At 42.6% G+C, this 22,555-nt stretch overlaps 1 protein-coding gene across 1 annotated transcript in view; it reads left to right on the top strand.

The window, feature by feature from the left end:
- Positions 1-22,555, top strand: part of CAP2 (cyclase associated actin cytoskeleton regulatory protein 2) — a 420,383-nt gene that overhangs the window by 339,485 nt on the left and 58,343 nt on the right. Inside the window, exon 8 of the mRNA XM_069218426.1 lies at positions 14,257-14,431. Coding sequence (XP_069074527.1) covers positions 14,257-14,431 — 175 coding nt within the window. The remainder of the gene's footprint in view (positions 1-14,256; positions 14,432-22,555) is intronic.

The following is a 22,555-nucleotide window of genomic DNA, read 5'->3' as shown; positions in this document are numbered from 1 at the left end:
GTTCTTTTCCTGGAAGGAGTGTTCATAGTAGCATTTACTTCCCTCAAAAGCATTAGCGAGTTGAGAAAACTTAACTTGTAAGAATCATTCATTCAGGTTCTTCTCAAGGTGGTTTCACCTTTTCACCTCAGTCAGACTATAGAGCTCCCAGTCTTCAATCATCAGCCATTCAGTAGCTGAGATAGCTGTACTCATGTTAGATGTTAAAAGGGGGCCCCATAGACAGGACTCGGCCCTTTTGCAAGTCTGACCAACTCTTTGTACCCTTTGCCAAACCACACAAGGGTCATCCATTCTGTATGTAAGTCTAGCAAGATAAATAGTCAAGTGCATCCAACCCCGCTACCACAAAGCTTAGAGAGCCCTACTACTTTCACCAAGGGTGCACTCCACCCATAAAAAAGTGCAACCAAGTGTTTCTTATGGAACATCCTGCTAACTGGCATCTGCAAAGCAGCCACCTGGTCAATACCACACACATTTAGCAATCATTACTACGCAAACATTACTACACAATCATCTTACACCATCAGCAAGCCATGGCTGGCCAGATGGTTTTAAGTATTATGTTCCAGACTGCATTGTCTACTTACTATCAACCTCTTACGGAGGGCACACTTTTACAACCAATACAGAGCATGTGTATCTACTGTCACACATGCCACACATGTTACGAACAAAAACTGTTTCCCTGTAAGTATCTGTAGCATGTAGTGCAATAGATTCACATGTGCCTTCTACCCCATCCCCCATAAGCCGTGATGATTGCAAATCTCTTCCTTTATTACCCCCTTCATGCTGCACTTTATGTTTGGTGCACCAAGCTATGTTTAATCAACCCTCCATACACTGTCTCAAAAGCTGTGCAAAAGCCCTCTGAAATTGAGTTGGTGGTAAAGATATCTGCACATGAAGGATGGGAGAGGCAAATGTCTCTGTCTGTGGGTTAGTGGTTAGCATTTTCTAGCACATGAGTAGTACTACTGGTGAACTAGAACACAAAATGTAGTCCCTGAACAAGAATCCCAAGAGTACAAGTTGGTTCATGCAACTGTAGTAACCTGTAGGTCAGGGAAAGTCAGGAGCCCTCTAAAATAAGTTTTTTGTGAAATCATGGAGAGGTGTCAATGTCCTCAAGTCGAAGGTCAATTAATCAATCAGTCAATTTCAGAGTGAGTCGCTATCACCCCTGGGGGTATCTGGGTGCTGGGGTTTAATGGCTCTGTAGGTGAGTCAGGACTTGTGTCTCTTTCTGAAGTCTGCCAGAGAGGATGCAGTTCGGAGGGGAAGGGGCAGTTAATTCCAGGCCTCGGCGGCGATGTAGGAAAAAGAGCGGTCACCGCTGCAGCTGCACTGGATTCTGGGTGTGCGGGCAAGGGCCAGAGAGGAAGAGCTTAGGTATCTGGTAGGTTCGTGGAAGTGTAGATGGTGGTTGATGTCGTCTGGTCCTTGATTATGTAGGGCTTTGTAGGTGTGCCTGAGGAGCTTGAAATTACATCTCTTCTGGATGGTGAGCCAGTGGAGGTTTTTGGGGTGGGGGTGATGAGGATGGGCCTGGGAAGGTCCAGGATGAGTCTGGCAGCAGTGTTCTGTATTGTCTGGAGTCTCTTTAGGAGGACATGCCGGCGTAGAGAGTGTTGCCGTAGTCGCGGCGGCTGGTGACCAGGGCCTGGGTGACGGTCATTTTTACAGTCATTTCTTGTCACTTTTATCCCCACCTACAACTTGGTGCTGTTAGTTTCATCCAGTTGCACTGATAACACTAATTAATGACCACCAGAGAGAAATTGTACCCATCTGTGAATGATCACTGACTACTCATCAAGCAATGTTAGAATATCAAGGGCCTACACATAAATCACCTGATCAGAAGATCTGATGAAGACTGCCAGCAGGCACCAGTAAGGGTGACAAAGAGTTGACTCATGGTCAACCTTGACATACTATGGCTGTCAGTGCTCCCAAAGGCGTAGGTTACACAAAAGCAAGGGCAATTATTTGTTTTTCCCACTGTGGCACTAATACAGAGAGTGCCCCGGGGGCACAACGGGCATGTGCGCCCACTTTGTGCATTTCTGGGTCACTTTGGTATTACAGAATACAGATAGTGCTGATGCACATGTAGCGCCAGTGCTATCATTAGAGGGCACGCCTTCATTTGAATGCCTTGTGTTCCCATGCAAATGAGGGCATCACTTTGCTTCTGTGCCTGCTCCATATTATGGGTGGATGTGCAGAGGCAAACATGCCTTTAGGAGGTGTACTTAAAGTGTGCCAAAAAAAGATGGTGCACTTTCAGTGCCCCTTCTAAAGGCAGCCCTATGGAGGGGAGAAAGGGGGATCCCATGTATCCTCCCAGACATCTCTTTGCAGGCGGGTGCAGTCACCCTCCTGCAAGGGGATCTCTCCTCTCTTTAAAGTGCAGGCAGGTTGCCGCCTGCACAGTGTAACATGGAGCAGCTTTGAAGCAGCTGCTCCATATTTCACTTGAATGCGCCTCCCCACAAGGCAGCACAAGCTTTCGGCTGAGTGCATCGCATTCACCATAATAGGGTGGACTTTCCCTGTTTGTGCCCAGCATACCTCTTTTAAGGTGTGATGTGGCGCAAACAGGGAAAGTGCACCCATATGGTGGTACATGCCTTAGAAAGAATAGCATATGCCCTAATATAAAATCCATTATTCAGATACAACGGAGGACGCTATTGAATGCAGATGACAGACTAAGCAGAATCAAGGCTCTGGTACAGCTGTCATCATCTGCAATACCAACGCAATCCAGCACAGATAACAAGACCAAATGGAGTCTCCTTGTCTGTGAAAACAACAGTCTAACTTAATTTCCACAAGTTCATTAACATGCTCGTTGAGTACATTTTCAAGAGGTTTCGCCAAAGCTGGCAAGTTGGACATAGATCTAGCATTCACAGTGCCAGTAGGATCCTGTTATTGTCTTTAAATAATGAGGTCACCACTTTCTGTTTGAGTTTGCTTCAAACGATCATTTCACCCTTGACTCATAACAACTTTTAGCAGTGTCCACGCAGCAAACGTCATTACTTACATTAGAATACTTGAATGCAACAGTGAAAAGGGCACACAACTTCCCTACTTGTTGCAGCACACAATATCTCCCAGTAATGTGAATGACATACCACAGTTATGTTCTTTTCAAAACGCCCCTACATTTTTAACTCAGGCCTAGTCTTAACTTGTCTGTTGGATCAAGATGAAGCCCATGGTGGGCTGAGGACATTGTGCTGATTGTTTACAAGATTGAATGGTCTGACAGTTTTTTGTATAAGTGTATGATTTGCTACTGAAGAGAAATAATGCTTCTTGGTTCTATGCCAGACCCTGCAGCAACAAAATAATTTACAACTTTTTTTAAAGTCCGTAAAACCTACAGTATTTTAGACAGTATATCTCGAAAAGGAATTGCTTGGAACCCCTTAGGAAACGTTAAGTTCCTCATCAGTTGCACACGTTACCTTCTTTGTGTGACTGGCATGTATCCAATTCGGAACGCCTGCACATTTCACAGCAGTGGTTGTTGTCAATATTACTTGATATGGCCCCTTCCAGCGCGGCTCCAAACACGACTTTCTCACGTGCTTCTTGACAACCACCCAGTCACCGGCTTGCAGGGTATGACCTGGATCACTGATCGGTGGCAATGTGTTAGCTTCCACCTGGTGAGAAAAAGAGCGAACCACATCAGCCAAACCTTTGCAGTAGTCCAACACCATATCATCCGTGATATTCACAAGAGCATTTGCAGGTACTGCGGGCAGCCTCATAGCTCTACCCATAAGGATCTTGTGGGGTGATAGTCCTGTCTTCTTATCAGGGGTATTCCTCATCAACATCAACATCAGCACTAAGGGCAATGCATCTGGCCATTTCATATTGGTAGCTGCGCACATCTTCGCCATTCTCGATTTTAAGGTACCATTCATTTGTTCTACTAGTCCTGATGCTTCAGGGCGGTAGCTACAATGCAGCTTCTGTTCAATGTCTAATGCTGCACATAAAAGCTTAATCACCTCATTGTCAAAGTGTCTGCCCCTATCTGATTCTATAGAGACCGGAAACTCGCACCTGGGTATTAGTTCCCTAAGCAACAGCTTTGCAACTGTGAGACTGTCTTTCCTACGTGTGGGGTAAGCTTCAATCCAGTGGCTGAAAACACACACAATCACCAACACATACTTCAATCCTCCACAAACAGACATTTCAATGAAATCCATTTGCATCTTGCTAAATGGACCACTAGCTCTCCCTATGTGGCTCAAAGTTACCACAGTCCCCTTTCCAGCATTCATCTGTTGACAAATGATGCACCTGTGACAAGTAACCTCTGCGGCATGTCTGAATTTTGGGTAAAACCAGTCAATCTTGAATGACCTGATCATTGCGTCTCTCCCAAGATGTGCCTGTCCATGGTAGAGCCTCGCAAATTGTGACAGAAGGCTGTTTGGCAAAACCAGTTTCCCCTCCTCTGAGACCCAGAAGTCGTCTGCTCTTTGTACACATTGCATTCTCTGCCAGGAGCGTTTTTCCTCTTTGCTAGCACAACCCTGTAGTGTTTTCAGCTCATCTAGTGTATCAACCACTCTTAATGCAAGGTTCAAACATATGTAATTTTCGGTTTGTGGTAACAATTCCCACTGATCCTTGAACGATATACAGTTCAGTGCGCAAAATCTTGCAACTTGATCTGCATAGCTGTTTCCTATGGACACAAAGTCTTGCGACTTAACATGAGCATTGCATTTCACCACAGCAATTTCAAGAGGTAACTGAATCGCATGTAACAAATCCTTAATTTGTTTGCCATTTTTCACAGGAGAACCAGAAGAGGTCATGAAACCCCTTTGTGACCACAATTGGCCAAAATCATGTACAATTCTAAATCCGTATCTGCTGTCAGTATAGATTGTGACTCTCAGATTTTCAGCTGCGTGGCATGCCTTAGTACGGGCAATTAATTCTGCCACTTGTGCGGAATACACTCTCTCGAGCCAGGAAGCTTCGATGATACCAGCTATGGTACATACAGCGTAACCGGCTCTCAGCATTCCGACTGAGTCTCTCAGACAGGATCCATCAACAAACATTATACAGTCATTTTCTTTTTAACTGCGTATCTTCAATATCAGGTCGAGGCTTGGTACATAGTTCTGTTACCTCAAGACAATCATGCTCCACTTCCTCTTCATTATTAATCTCAGTATTCTCAACAGGAAGCAGGGTTGCCGGGTTTAATACAGTACATCGCTTCAGTGAAACATTAGGTGACCCCAATATAATTGTCTCATATCTGGTAAGTCGGGCATTTGTCATGTGCTGTGTTTTGGTTCGAGTCAACAAAATTTCGGCTGAATGAGGAACCATTACTGTCAAGGGATGTCCCATCACTATGCCTTCACACTGTGTGAGGCTTTGACCAACTGCTGCAACTGCACGCAAACAACCCGGTAAGGCTGCTGCAACGGGGTCCAAGGTAGCTGAAAAATATGCTACAGGGCGGTTTGCACCTCCATGGACCTGTGTTAAGACAGACAAAGAACAAGCATCACGTTCATGACAAAACAGTAGAAAAGGTTTCGTGTAATCAGGCATACCCAAAGCTGGTGCCCTGCACATGCACTCTCTCAATCTCATCCTTAATCTCTTTGCCTGTCAGCTTTATTAAGGGTTTTGAGATAATTGAAAAGTTGGGTATCCACTGGCGACAGTAGCGCACTATTCCCAAAAACATCCTGACATCTCTCTTTGTTGTCAGGGGGTTCATTTGCAAAATGGCAGTCACCCTTTCCTTCGATATTCTCCTGGACCCTTTCTCAATCAAGTGTCCTAAGTACTTCACCTCTTTCTGACAGTACTGCAGCTTTTTGGGTGACACTTTGTCCGTTCTTTCCCAAATTATTCAGTAAGGCAATTGTGTCATATTTACAGTAATCTTTTGTCCTGGACGCAATCAGCAAGTCATCAATGTACTGTACTAGAGTCGAATTGAAAGGCAGTACTAAGGATTCTAAGTCCTTTTTCAATATCTGATTGAAGATGGACGGTGACTCAGAAAATCCTTGAGGAATTCTGCACCAACTGTACACAGTGTCCAGGAATTTGAAACTGAATAAAAATTGGCTCTCCTCATGAAGAGGTATCGAAAAGAAAGCTTGTGACAGGTCTGCAACGGTGAACCATTCAGCATCACACGGGACCTGAAACATAATCACTGCTGGATTGGGCACTATGGGCAACACTTCACCACAATCTCATTTATTTTTCTCAAGTCTTGCACAATTCGAACCTTCCCACAAGGCTTTTTCAGACCCATTATTGGTGAATTACACGGGCTACTCAATACATCCTTCAGGACTCCCTGTTTCACAAAGTCCGCAATTATTTGTGACACCTGGATGAGAACGTCTTGTGCCATGTGATATTGTGGCACCTGGGGAAACACTGCATTTGGCATCACTTGAACTTTAACTGGTTCCACTCCTTTTATCAGTCCCACTTCTTTTCCTGTCAAGTCCCACACTTTCTCTGTCACCGTTCCCTGTAATTCGACTGGTAAGTCAGTCATTGTAAACATCGGGAACAATGTTATCAAAGGGTAATCTTCATTCGCAGCTTCTTTTTCTGACTCTAAGAACTGACCATCCTCCCCTTCATCATCACTGTTTGTCTGCACCTCAATTCCATCATTGGAACAGGTAATCGAACATTTCGTTTTGCACAGTAAGTCTCTTCCCAGTAGGGATACCAGACTTGAATCACAGACTACAAATTTATGCAGTCCCTGGAAGTTGCCAATCTCAACTTGCACCGGATCTGTAATTGGATTTGTCGAGTACTGGTTTTCTACCCCGACCACTCTTATGGTACGGCCTGAAAGTGGTAATTTCGGAACCTCTGCACTCCTGACTGTAGAGCGTGTAGCTCCGGTATCAACCAAGAATGAAACCTTATGACCCATTACCTTTCCCTCTACATAGGGTCCCCTTTGGTCTACCTCTAGGGATGCTGCAAGCCCGCACTCTTCACTGTCTGAACTGTCATCCGACCATTCCTTATTCATTCCATCTTCACCACGCAATGGGAATTGCAGTACTGTATTATTTTGGCCCATCACTTGACCTGTGACCTGCTGAGGAAGCATCACCTGCCGCTGTCCCATTGGAGCCATTGGTAGTTGCATTTGCTGTCTAGGTACCATAGGAACCTGCTGTTGTACTTGCTGCATTTGTGCTGGTTGAACACGCGGCATTTGCATTTGCATTTGCTGCATGGGCTGTAACCCTTGCATCTGAACCATGTTATTTTGGAAGTTCGGGTTTTGATTTCTCAATTTTGGACCTCTCATTTTTTGAAATGTACCGACATTAGTGCTTTGTTGAATTACATCATCCTGCACCACATTTGGGCATTCCCGCTTCCAATGCCCCATGCCCCCGCACGCGTGGCATGGTGTCATCTTTTTCATCCCTTGCGCATCATTTTGAACCACAACAGTATTCAAATCCGGACCGCGATTCACAAAACCTCAACCTCTTGGTTGTGCCTGAAACACACCATTCCCTTGCGGTTGCTGCTGTATCATCTGCTGAATTCCATTTCCCTGTATTCCTGCCTGCGCAGCCCTTATCTGCATCACCATCACTTTTTCCTTCAACTTTTTCTGCTTCAGCTCAATCTCATCACTACAGTATTTCGCATACTGCAACTCCTCATCGATCGGCTTCGCTTGCCAATAGATCAAATGATTCTTAATCATCTGGCTAACCTCTGGTCTCAACCCTTCCACAAATCTGAACACAAGATGGTTCATGTCTTTCAGCTCAATTGTCTCAGGGCCACTGTAATGTTTGAATGCCTTCAACAACCTCTCATAGTAAGCATGTATTGATTCCTTAACCTCCTGCGAGGTCCGGTCGATTTTCTGCCAATCAGTCACTTTCGGCGACACTTTCTGCTTCAAAAACTCAATCACTTTATGATAATACTTCATCACCTCCTCAGAGGGTGCTCCGGTCACCTTATCCCTTGCCGGATCCTGCATTGGCCAGTCTACCCCTCTCTTGCATTCAAGCCACAAGTCGGGCGGAACAGTGATCTCAAACAAGGTATTCAGGTCTTCCCAGAGACACTTCGCAAGCTTCACAAATCTATCTGTTTGTTGGTACCACTCGATCGGTTTCTCCCTCAACCTCGGATAATCATTAGTGAAGGATAGGATGTCTCCCCTGGAACACGGTACATGAATTAAAACCCCACCAGCTGTCTCTCACATTGGTAGCATTTTTACTGATTCCGTATCTGGTGTAGCTTTAGCTTTACTTGATCCTGGGCTGTCACCTTTCTCCTTGTCTCTTTTCTTAGCCCATCTGCCTTCCCACTTTTCTAATGCTCCCCAGATTTGCGCACTTTGGAATATTTCTTTTAAATGCGCTTTCATTCCGGCAGATCTCATGTGCTCGAAGTCTTTTGAATCAAAGTCTAATCTGTAACTTCTTTTCAAATGTTTAGTATTCTCAATACCAATATTGTATTTGTCTGCCAGGTTTGCTAATTTCTGATGTACCTTGCCTACTTCTTTAGTAATCTTAGGGCACAAGTATCTCAATTCTGCTTCTGTGTATGACTCTAATCTGTTTACCCCCATTGTTCCGTCCACTAATTCAGCCGCTTCCACGCCCAGTCTCACAAAGTTCAGGTAATCATCTTTCTCTGACCTTTCCGGTTCCAATGCAGTTACTGTAGTCTTTTGTGAAGCATAGGTCTTCTCTAACCACTCATTTAATTGTTGTACCGTAAAACCTTGCAATGAAATGTTCCCTGCATGCATCATTGGCGACTGCGAAGCATTCGTACTTATTGTTTGTGGTGTTAACACTCCTAGCCATGCCTGTCTCATTGCTTCCAACGGGGCTTCAGCTGGGCTAAGGTCTATCAAAGACCTTGGTTTTTCAACCACTTGCTCTCCTGGGGCCATTAACTGAGGGGTTCCTATGGACCCTCCTCTTATTACATCTTGGGTCATTACTCCCTGATCACATACACCAGACTTACTTTGTGCATACAATGGCACCGGTGGACCAACAGTGATTGGCAATGATATTGCAGCTGGTGTCTGACCTGGTCCCAAACCTCGTGGAGCAGCAACTCCAAAAGTCTGATTTTCTGAAGCCGGGGCAGGTATTAATGGAGGACCTGCTGCTGGATTATACCCTGGTATCAGTTGTGGCTGCAGCTGGGGCAACAATTGCAGAGTTGACTCAATCTGCACTAACCTCGATTTTGTATATATCGGGTCTGGCGGCACTAACAGGTATGTAGTAGTCTCTAGTACCTGGACATCTGGATAGATTCTCTATCTGCGGTGGAGGTTGTAACTGTATCTGCATGTCTGGCGCAGTGGGTACACTGACACCATTCTGTGTCAAACCCGTATCACTAGTCTGTACTGTATCAGTAACTCCCTTCTCCTGCGTCTGGTTCCCAGGACCCGCGCTCGTGCTCGGGACATTGTCGCTTACCGCATAAGGTGGCGGGCGATCATGTAATATCTGATTTAGGAATTCTTCATCGTCTGAATCATCTTCCTCTTCCCTAGGTCTCTTAGTTTCTTTAGGCTTACTAGAGTCTTTATCTGTTTTACAGGTGGCTTTCTTTCCCTGCGTCTCATCTTCCTATGATATAGCTGGGAACAATTTTAATCCATCAACTATTCCTCGTCTCCACATTTTGCTTTCATAATCCCACTTAGCTTCCGCATAAGTCTTTTCTGCCCTTTTTATTCTTCTTTGGAATTTTTCTTCACTCTGTTTAAGAGCCATTAGATCCCAAATCGCTAAAGCCTCATACTGGGATGGCCTCGGAGGTGGTTTCTGTACACTTAACATCCACCTTAAATTCTCTAGAACTCTCGTATTGAACGTCCCGTGTTCTGGGAACGCCAAACATCCCTCTTTTTCTGTCAATTTGCGCCACTGTTTCATCCATAAACAAGGCATGACACCTTTTTCCTCCATGACTATATAAGCTGGAGTTCCCTCAGGCGGTGTAGGCTCCCCTTCACTCGCCATAATGTATGCGTCTCCTTTCAGAGCACTCTTAAAAGCTTTGACAAAATTCATCTTTTGCGTCTTTTCTTTTGTTTGTATTTAATCAAAAAGTGACTTTAATTCCCAGGACATTCTTCACCCACCTTTCTCAACCTATTGCCTCTCACGGACGGCAGCCAATCCGTGCGCGACCCCTCTCGATAACTGACCTATCTCAGCACGGCACCACTGACGTCACACTCACACACTGCAGCTGACAAAGTCTTGCGGCTCGTCCGCCCCTTACTGGATTCACCCCAAACTAATGCAAAATTACTGCGAGCACCTTTAACAACAACACAAATTTGTCGGTTTACTACAGGAAGGGTAACACATTTGCTTCAGAACTTTACAGAGATTTCACTTGAAGCCTCGGCCGCTACTCTCTCCTCAGTTCCCGCATAAGCAAGCAGAATTCGACCCGGAAATCCTACTCTCGACTTGTCAATGGTTCGTCCTAGTGCACTTTAGAACTTGCCAAATCTCCATCGATGGTTTCATACATACAATTTGACTCAAACTCGACTTGTCAACCACACCCGATTGACCTAATTAAACTGCAAAAATTACAACATAAACCCAAGTGTCTCCTACACTTGTCAATATATTCCAGAGTCTTAGACCATGACGGGTCCGTACATGAACAACCAACCACGTGGATCATTTTGAGTACAAAGCGCCACACTCATATGAAGTACGCTGACTTCCCTACTCTCATACTGCGGAGTACACCCACTCCTACTAAAACAACATTTACCTGGCATAGATAGACACAAACTTCATGAATCACCTGCGAAATGCATAAGCTGAGCAAGCGCAAATCCTACACCACACATGCTATGACGCCGAGAACATTCCCAACTCACTTAGGCAGGCTCCAAGATCCGGGAAAGTCATGGTGAATTTAGAAACCCATCATACCTCCAATTTGCATTATTTCAGAAAAAACAGTCTAAACAATAATTCTCCGTCCTAGGGCCCCAAAGGGCCAAACCGTCGCTCTGCTACCAGAAACTGCTAAAGCGTCCCTTTATGATAGTTTATTACACATCAGGACTCGTTTTAGGCCAATTAATCTTTTGACCCAGTTGAGAGACACCTTAGGACGAGATAGCTAATCAATATGTCAATCAATACATCAATAATGTCATCAATATTTGTCATAATAATACATTTCAAAGTCATTAATCAGTTCAAAACTCTACCATGACCTTGCAGACATGAATAACCACACCAGTTTAGTAGACTTTTATGAGTTTTATTCTCTATTAGTTACAGTCTAAGAGCAGATGCGTCAATCTCAAAACCAAGAAACATAATAGCATAGTCACGATATGGCAACTTTGATAAGATTTCATTAAAGCAAGAATCACAAACATCAGAACATAACACGGCGTGAACATAGATCAAGTTTAGCAGAGTGTCAATATTGCTTCAGTTCAACAAAGCATAGTTTTGGTCGTTTGTCTATTTGCGTCAGTTTTGGTGGACACCTGTCCTAACCAATAATTAGCATTAGCATGTTGGGCTTCATGCAAAACAATTTAGAACACTAATTTGGAAAACATCTAACTAAGGTCTCTGTCAAAAGTAAGCAGTTGGTACCTAGAAAGGAAAAGCAAACAGACAAATCACAATTGCATTGTCATAATTACCCTCCAAAGTTTAGGTCAGTGCACAGGTTCAGTCTTCGTCCTCAGGACATCATTCAAATCACCATCAGTCAGGACTCGGCTCTGGGGCAAAAGGGCACTTCCCTCACACGGAGGAAAAGTGTAAATGGACAAAACTAAGGGCAAGGATTGTTTAATAAAGTAACAAGTCACCAGAGTGACAGAGTTTCTGGATAAAATCAATAGCATTCCCTAAACCACCTAAATGACTCCCCGTGACATGGGTTTTTATCCCTTTTCCATTATACATTCCCCCAAAATTCTATTGGACATTTGCTATACCCCACTATCTTTAACCTATCATAAAATACATTAGGTAATCTAACTCTTCACCCCATATTATTTTACAAGTCTTTGATTGGTCTTCATAATTGACGTCTTCAGAGGTGGCACGTCCGGTATGATTTCATCCTTCTGTAATTCTTTGCACATCCTTGGTCAGCAGTTCCATTGTCTTCAGCGGTTTGAATGGCCTTGTACATAACATTAATCTACACTGTTTCAATTTACTTTTAACATTTATTCTGCAAAGGCTGTGTGAACGGATTTAACATGGTTACATTTGTCTTCTAATTTGAAGAAAAAGAACACGCAGGGTCATGTCCCTTTGTGAGTCAGCATACTGAAAAATAGAAAAAATGCATTTAATATGAGAGCCAAGGCAGCTAAGCTTCGGCTCATGCTAACTTAAGGCCTATGAGGATTTCAGTACAGATTCAATAACACAATCATTAGTATAAACTTATTTAAACATAGTATAAACATTTTGGTCATTATCATTAGTCTACCTATACATTGGTGGCCACTCTCCGTGGTCACAATTCAAGTGCGCGCTAAGCAAAATTACTATAATTATAGTTTCTATGCAGCATTGCCACACATTGATTCATAAACATTTAATGTTAATATATTATAAAACTACGCTCTCTCACTTACATTAGAATACTTGAATGCAACAGTGAAAAGTGCACACAACTTCCCTACTTGTTGCAGCACACAATATCGCCCAGTAATGTGAATGACATACCACAGTTATGTTCTTTTCAAAACACCCCTACATTTTTAACTCAGGCCTAGTCTTAACTTGTCTGTTGGATCAAGATGAAGCCCATGGTGGGCTGAGGACATTGTGATGTTTGTTTCCAAGATTGAATGGTCTGACAGTTTTTTGTATAAGTGTATGATTTGCTACTGAAGAGAAATAATGCTTCTTGGTTCTATGCCAGACCCTGCAGCAATGAAATAATTTACAACTTTTTTAAGGTCTGTAAAACCTACAGTTTTTTAGACAGTATATCTCGAAAAGGAATTGCTTGGAACCCCTTAAAAACTAAATTAGTGGTGAAACACCCATGCTTCTAACTGGGGGTTATGACTGATTTTTGATGTTCAACAAACACTCATGTTCTCCTCTACAAACTACAAGTGGTGGGGGTTGGCTTGCATTGCCTAATTGTTTGCAGGAAATTGGGACTAGTATTAAAGCAATAAAGTGGGTTGCTTTTAGCTGCCATATTTTTCAAGTGGCCTGGTAGTGTCTTCCCTGTATTGTCCACAAACGTAGAATCATCTACAATTCTTACAGGCGTTTTGTTCGATTACAGATGTCACTGGGCAGAGTAGGCCAGTCTTGTTTATGTGGCTTCACAACTAAACATTTAGTAATAAAATTGCTCAAAGGTATTGTAAGTGATAATCTTGTTGTTAAATTTGGTTGTAATGCAGTCAGCCGTTTGATAGATAAAATGCTGCATTTCCAACAATGGGCCTGGGTCTACATACTTATAAGTGAGTGTGGGCCAGATGTACGAAGCATTTTTGCAGTCGTACACAGCCCGATTCGCACAATTACAATTTGGGTTTGCAAATCAGTATTTGAAAGGGGCGTGTTTCAAGTATTCCGTCCAGATACCAATTTTCAGTAGTATACTGTTTTGCATCCAAATTACGGTCACAAAACATTACATTTTTTACCAGCCCCCAAGGAACCCCTTGATGTATCAAAGATTTAACTGCAGCTAAAGTAAATGGAAAACGTGTCATAATCAAAACCAAGACAAATGGGCAGCTGTTCCGCTAAGCACTGCATCACCGTCTTTCAAAATAAAAAGATTGCTTTATTTAAGAGCTATCACAGACATGGTGGTATGCTGAGCCCAGCAGGCGACCATCCCTGTGATGGTTATCAATCTGCCTCATTAATATTCATGAGGAAGGTAAATTTGCGACCAATTAGGGATCGCTATTTTAAAAATAGAAGTTTCATACATTAAGAAATGCCATTTCTTAATTCCAATTCACAGAAAATCACAGTTTGGAAACCACCATTCCCAATATTAATTAGCACATTTGGCACACAGTGAAGTTGTGTAAGGATTTATATTCAACCCTACCATGATTATTTTTCAAACCAATGTAACAAAAAAGCATATTGTGATTTCTTTCTTCATCTTTGCGTTTTCTAGGGTCCAGCGGCATCCACCTTATCTCCAGTTCCAGTCGTAACTGGTGGTCAGTGTCCGCCTCCTCCACCCCCGGGGCCTCCCCCTATGTTCGATGCAGAGCCAGTGCGCGACGACTCTTCCAAAAACCGCTCAGCCTTATTCGCACAGCTTAATCAGGGAGAACAAATTACTAAAGGTGAGGAGAGCAGATTTGGAGCGTCAATGTTTGTTAAGCTTTCTTAAAATGTTAATTCATTTTTACAACCAGTTTATAATACTCCTCATTTCCTGCTAGAAAATATGCTCACTGTTCAGTTATGTTGGATATATGAGAGACATGGGTGCTCTGAATCGACATCTAACTGAGAAACGGGAAAATAAGCATACACTCTCTGAGCTACTAAAGTAGTAATATTACTTACTGGCTATCTTAATTTAAGTATATGTTAATTAAGGTTAAGTATGACAGTCCTTATTTATTAGTTAAGCATTCTGTAGTCCACTACAAAAACTCAAAACACAGGTGTTTAATGACAAATAAATACATTAATTAATGCAGCCCTTTTTATTAGATGTATTATTCAAAATTGATATTGTTGTAATGCGTACATAACAATAGAAAATATCGGCCACAGCGGAAAGAACATACAAGAGCTAACAACGTAGTCATGTTTTCATCCCAAATGCCTTCTATTATGTTTTTCGAAACCTGGCATTCCACCAGGGTCAGCAGAAAGCTTTGAATGGATCCCTGGATGGGTAAAACTAATAGACCTAGCGCAAATGGAGAAAACACCATGCAAATCAGGGCCACTGATTTTCTGTTTTACTGATACAGTGTAACAGCCTTAGTGAAACAAAAAATGAATGACTGAGCCAAACAAACATGGTGCCCACTCAGCATTCATGAGTGCCTTCAGTGCATCTGCCTCCCTGATGCTCTGAGGTGAAAACTTTGCATAGTTGCATAGTGGTGCTGGAACATTTTTCAGATTGGGTATGCTGGCATCAATGTTACATCACTGAACTTCTAGGGATTGTGAAAAATTCAAACATGACACAAAGAACAAGTATAGCAAAAGAGCTTTACCCATTGAGCAAGAGAATGGTGGGCGTGTAATATTTAGCTGGTGGTGCATTTTGGGGCACACTGTTGCAAATATATTACTTAAGCATTGTGTGGTAGAGCTCTATCATCTACAGACACCTCATTCTCCATTGAAATGGACACTGCATTTTTAAAGGCAAACAGTTTGACTTGTACAATTATATAGGGCACAAACACTAATGTGTGGAAATCGGGTTCCAGTGAATATTTGTCATTTGCGAATCACCAAGTAAAGTGTCTTGATTTGTTTGAACATATTAAAATCTTTGTTTCCATCACATTTCATGAATACGAAAAAGCACTTCATTTTTGCTTTCTGATATATTTTGAAATATTTGCACAGTTCATTTATAGGTATTTATATGTTGTTGTTCGTTAAAAACTTACATTCTGCAGCCTTTCCTTTCCCACCAACAAAACTGTCACAGTTAATTTTACAAAGTCTTCTGACTTTACAGACAGAGAAAGAAAACTAAACACCAATCTCCATGTTAAAAGAATAAGCAAAATTCTGTCAAAAGACAAAGGGCCTGATTACTACCTTGGCAGATGGGATACTCCGCCAGAAACGTGACGACTATCCTGCCCGCCGTTTTACATGTTCTATAAGATATAATGGAACTTGTCATGCGACCAGCGGGATATCCGTCACGTTTGTGTCAGAGTATCCCATCCGCCAAGGTCGTAATCAGGCCCATAGTCTGACATTTGATCTCTGTCTCTGAATGCACACCAAATATGGCACAATAAAAATAGAATTTACAGGCACCTTTAATGCTCAGTTGCATTCAGAACACCAGTGTGATCATTTTGAGCATGCTGCAGCACCACCGCACCCCTACTTCCACCACCTATGCAGTTGCACGAAAATGGCCTATCCTTTCTTATGAAACTGTAAGAGATGCAGGCCTTTTTCTGTTACTGGCCAGACCAATATTGGAAGAAATGGTACATAGGGGCCATGTCGGGAGTTCTCAAAAGGGAGCTAGTGGATGTACGTCTGAAAGATGTTTAGAGATACCATAACCCTGAAGTAAGAGACTAAGCTTCTTCTCCCATGCTCACACCACATATTCACGTATTGACTAACTGCTTATTTCACACTTCCAGCTCCTATCAGTCTCAGAAGTGACTGTTTTGACTATGCACAACTAGAAAGTACCTGCATCACAATGGAAGATGCAGGTGGGACCACTCAGGGACCTGGTCACACAGTGACTATGTAAAAGCAATACAGGAGAACTTTGACTATCACACTACAATTAAAATGAACCCAACATTATGTGATATGCTTTCAAGGCAACCATGCGAGGCACAGCCATCATCAATACAGAAGATGGAGAGTGTCGGGAGAGGAGGCTTTTGAATGACTGGTAAACCACATCAAACTGAAAGCTGGAGCAGCTAGATAAGCAGAACCTACATAATATTCCAGTGCCAATACTTAGGGGATAACTTAGTGCACGTAGAGTAAACTGGGCAGAGACTGAAATACAAAAATCTGACCAGTACCTTTACAATAAGGGAGACAAGATAGTGACCTTGCTGGCCAGAAGGTCATATTTCCAAAGGGCAAAGATCCATATTGCAAAGCTAAAGAGACGGAATGGTACATAGGCTGTCCGGGACCATGGTAAGCAAGATACTGAGGGGGGCTTAGAGAGCAGAGAAGACAGAGTGCCTTATTTAGAGTTTGGTGGACAGAATACTCCTTTGAAAACATGGCGCATATCCTGTCCACCATATTGAAAGTGTATTATAGTGTATGTCTCATGTAGTACGGAGGACAGGATATCTAACTGAGTATCCCACGTGCCAAACTCAAAATAAGGCCCATAGACACTTACTTGGTCCCATGCAAAAAGACACCACTGTGTTTAGAATTTAGAGGGACCCTGGAGGGTCCTACAGAAGGTTCTGAGATCCAAGAAGTCTTGAATTCTGTGCACCCACAACAAGGCCTTGGGTCCAGTTGCTTTTCTGGTTTCACTACAATATTCCTCCAGCAGTTAGACAAACCAGTTCAGTTGCAGCTCACTTGTCACCCAGACAATGTGTGAGGCAGACACTGCCCTAATACATACATCTGGAAAAGATCCAGAAGAATGTGCCTCATTCAGGCTGATCCCACTATTGAACATGGATGGAAACATTTTCACTAAGGCCTTACCCAGCCACCTGGAAGCACTAATGCCCTAGTTGATAAACCCCCATCAGGTGGGCTGTTTCAAACAGTGACAGGGCAGCAATGAAATAAGGCGATTGGTCCACCTGATGGAAAATGCCAATGATTGTCTTTTGTCTTGATGCTGAAACATATTTTGATCTAGTTATCTGACAATTTTTTGAGATGGTGCTAGATGAGCTGCAGTCCAGGGACAAGATAAAGTATCCCACAGCGCCAGTGTGAGTGAATGGACAAAAATCCTCTTCCTTTGCTCTTCACAGGGTGATGAGGTAATGATGCCCACTCTTCCAATTACAACCCGCCCTTGTGGTTGAGGCCCTAGCAGGTGAATTCCAAACTTGTGAAGACAATGAGAGGCATTATATTTGGGGGAAAGAGCATAAGGTGTGTCTCTGTACTGGCAACATCTTGCTCATGTTAGTAGGTCCAGAGTGCTCCCAGCAGTTGAGTGACATCAGGTTTTAAGGTCAATAAACATGTTGGCAGCAAAAGCATTACTGCAGGGTTTCCTATTTCAGTGGGCCTAATGAGTGATCCATTATGCGGGACTGAATATCAGTGACCAATTGGAAACATGGTGAGGAACTAACTGGCAGGCCATCTACCAGGAAATACTGGAAGATCTCAGATGCTGCTGCCCCCAGTTTATCTCCTGGCTAAGACGAATCAATGTTGTCAAAGTCATCATTATCCCCATGATTCTCTACCTCTACCAATCTCTCAGGATATGCATTCATGTGACCAGCATACACAACATAATGGATTTTGTAAGTGGAGGAGCAGGGCAAACTTGTGTTTCCTAGAAAATCTTGATGGCGCCTAGAGATAGTGATTTCCTAGCATCTTCCAACATTCTGGCATACTACAGAGGTGTACTTTTCTGCCTCATTTCAGAGAGATTGAGTTAGAAATGGCTGTTCATAGATCTAACTGCAGTAGGCCATTCATTGTGTGATCTAGTGTGGTCGAGCAGATGCAGTGCTTGCTGTTTCTATACAAGTCCAACATGATTAAGATGGTGTTGGAGGTTTGGGACCAGATGATGGCGTGGGAGGTCTAACCATCTTCCTGTCGCCCAACACCCCAATCAGTTTCAATCCAAAATTCTTCCCAACTTAGGGGATGGGACCTCTTCTGTGTGTTGTTAGTTTCAAACCATGCAGGACCTCTTTAGGCAGGGCTGCATTCAATCATTCAACAAATGCAAGGTAGACTTTGCTATCACTGAAACAAGCTGACACCAGTATTGCTAGTTATGACTTTGCCCTTGTACCCACTGATTACCGCAGCTGTGAATCGATCCATGACACCAATTGAAAAGTTGGTCAGTAGCTATACTGTCTCTAGGGAACTGGTATCTACTACTTATAGGATAATTCAAATCTGCACCGAGGCAGTGAACCTATCCGTTCAACTAAGGTTGGACACCGACCTGGGAATAAAGGTTACAAACACCCAATGTTAGACCTTATAGACAGCCATACCCAAGGTATATCAAACCATCCCCCACAGAGGATCTGCTTACAATATGATGTTCTAGTGGTACATGACATTAGTATGTCAAAATTTGATTTTTCTTGATGCAGTGGCTGCTTGCTGATGCTGCGGAAAGGAGAGCAGTCCCTTTTGCCAAATGTAGTGGTTGTGTGTGACCACACAGACCTTCTGGAAAAGGGTCCAGGGGCACATCAAGGAGACCCTGGGTTATCCTCTTCCACAAGGATGGGAGCTATTGCTACTGGGGACCTACTTGGGTGCACAGGAGGGTATGACGTCCCATGACTGAGAGCTTACATTCCACTTGTTGGAGGCAGAGTAATAACTCATAGCTCTCCGTTTGAAAAAGGATAAGTCCCCCTCTTTTAGCACGAGTCTTCAAAGATTGTGATACTTCCGAGAGTTGAAACAACTCATATCTTAGACAGAAAACAAATTCACAGCTTAGGGGAAACCCTTATTGCATCATTTCTGGAACATAGAGTATCTATGCTTCAATCCCCAACGTTGAACTCTAACTGTTGTACTGACATAACCAATCCAAGTGCATAGTTTTCTGAATCCCCAGGCATTGCACATGAATTAAAGACATAGCCCCACACATATAAATAGATAGCGGGGTACCCCCCACACACATTCAATGAACAATTTGGCACCTCATGCCTGGCACTGGAAACTGAACCCTGAACCCCAAGTACTTTTGTGAAGACGCACTCCACAGACCACCCAATAGACATAACATTCTGACACCCTCGTTGGTATACTGTTACGAGGGGCTGTGTAATTGAAGTTTCCAGCAGGCATTGTAAGTATATAGCAATCTTTGGAGGCAGGTGGTGTTTTGATTAAATGAATGATCTCATAGCAATAACAAATGTACTATTCAGAAAACAAGTACTAGGATGATTAAGTGAAATAAGGAAATGTATTATTGTGAGGCACATGTATTTTCAACCAGCTTGCATAGCAACTATGTTACATGTTGTCTTGGTGAAATGACTGACAAATACTTTTTATTTCTTTAGTGCACATTCATTAACCTATGAACGCAATTATGTTAAACCAAAAGTTAAATCATTTATCTTAGAAGAAATTTCTTTCCATGTATATACAAATGGGCCCTCTTAAATTGTTACCGGTCCAAGATAGTTTATCAGAAAAAATATTTTGGACTTTAGAGATCTTCCCATATACGAGCTTTACATGCACAGTCTGTTTTGAAAGGCACAGTGATTTTATCAACAAGTATTGCAGTGTATATGGAATATGAAATGGCCCCATGTGCTCAGAATAGTGGTTAATGCCCTATTTAGTTTATGTAGGGCAGTATACTAAAATGGTGACCTAACGCTGATTCCAGTACTGCCCTGAAGAATGCTCCAGTACAAAGAGATTTGGGGACATAGACTGGGTAGGCATTTTGAAGGGTCTTCCCCATCCAGGGTTGCCTGGGTGTGAGCATGTTGATATATATGAGTTTTAGATTTTATATAAATATTGTTAACTTCTAAATTTGATGACACAGCTTTAACACTTTGAAATGTATATTCAAATGTACATTATTTTTGTTTAACTTTATTTTATTCAGATGTTTCTCATGGACCAAAACATATCCCAAACAGACTGGCTCATAATATAAAGCTAAAATAAGAGACAATAGAGGTTTTGAACATCTGTATCCAGTTAATATTTAGTCCTCTTTTGGAGACCACCACACATTTTAAAAATCAGGGACATCCATTTGCTCTCCACTCTAGTGGGTTCACACATCCTCAAAAATAGAGGATACATAGTCTCACCCAATACCCGTGTCTTCTAGGCTGCAGATCTTTGTAAGGAAAGTGGTAATGCAATTGAGAGGGTTGGATTAAGAGGAGTGGATGTAGGGGCTGGGGCCTGGAAAGTTAAAAAATATAGAGGGGAAATCCCTGGAAGGTGTCTTTTAGTGAGATGTGGCTGAGTTCACTGTGGTTGTGGGAGAGTAAACATGTGAGTGAAGGAAGGGGTACACTGTCAGAGTAGAAAGATTAGTGTCCTGGGATGTAAAAAGAAAGGAAAGCCTGGGAGCAACGTGCACAGGATGTGAAATGCGGGAACACGGCTAGCTTCCAAGATTGATACCCTCCAGGAGGAAACCTGCAGTCCCAGGCACCTCAAAGGTTGTACCCTCAAATCAGGGGAACTTTTAGGGAATGATTCCTCAAACACAGACTTTAACTATTGTCTCAAACCAAACTCTGATATACCTCTAAACTACACCATGTTTCTGTGTCAATTTGTCCTGCCATGGATCTTTCCCGCTACAGTGTTGTGGCTGCACTCTTAAAAACTTAAAACCTTTTGATTATGTTAAAATTATTGTCCTCCGTTTTTAGTAAGAGTCCAAAATGGGATGGCATCCAAAGCCTTTCCAAATCAATACATTGGGCAGCATATCCTCATTGTGCAGCGATGATCCCCCCCTCTCCTTCAAGCTCACTGTTGCAATATCTTCCTTGAGCACCTGTAGCCCTCGTGTTGTGGGTCCTTCAGTGATGCTGCTTTATTCAGGTAGTCCTCATGTTGTTAAATTTCCAACCATTCTTCCCTTGACGACTATGTAGGGTGGAGCAGTTGACTTGGATGATGGCACCAAAAATCTGGTCCAGTTTACTTTCATGGATAGGATCTGTTGTTACCAGTAACTTTATCAGGGCTGTGTTGCTTGCTCCACTCAGTTTCTCCACACTGTGCATCTACAGACATTGGATACACGGCACTGCTCCCATGTCTCTCGGGGGAAAGGGTAGGTTCCTGTTGTACGCCACAGATTATGACATCCTGGGCCCTCTATCATCCACTGCCGCTTAAGATCGATCTCCGGACAGCCATTTTAGTTCTCTTTTGATGTGCTGAGGTGTTCAATTACCTGCCTGTAACTGTTACCTCATTAAAGTAGAAAATCAGCTTTCTGCCTTCCATCATCTCTTTCCTCCATTTAGGCTCGAGACTGGCCCAGATGACTTCTGTGTAAGGATACAACCATTTAATTGTCCTTACCAGTGAGAGATCAGGAGTATTCTATACCTGGCCGTGGCCAGGCCATGTTCCTTCCTAATTTACATACTTAGGAATTTCTTCAAATTTAAATGTATTTGTTTTGCCTTTATTATTTTTGTATAGAATCATTTTCAGTTATAAAAATACATTTGTATATGGTCTTATGATTTTTTTTCATATTCTCATTATTGGGTGCTGTCAGCAATACAATTACAATAAAATAATATTTGTGACTGAACTGTTCACTACATTTAATGTGTTAAAATGATATCTGTCAATAGTTCCTCCTTTTTCTTACAAACGTTTTAAGTTCTACATAGAACTTATTTTTTTGTTGTTGTTGTTCTAATTACCATGAAATGATCATCATAGTTGAGTTAGGGCCTTTGTTTAGATCAGTGGTTCCCAACCTTTTGACTTCTGTGGACCCCCACTTTATCATTAATGAAACCCAGGGACCCCCACTGAATCATCATTGGAATCCGGGT

This window comes from Pleurodeles waltl, chromosome 2_1 (genome assembly GCF_031143425.1).
Source record: "Pleurodeles waltl isolate 20211129_DDA chromosome 2_1, aPleWal1.hap1.20221129, whole genome shotgun sequence".
NCBI classification, from domain to species: Eukaryota; Metazoa; Chordata; class Amphibia; order Caudata; family Salamandridae; genus Pleurodeles; species Pleurodeles waltl.
Note: the sequence above shows the minus strand (reverse complement) of the source record. Positions and strands in the feature narration are given on the sequence as shown.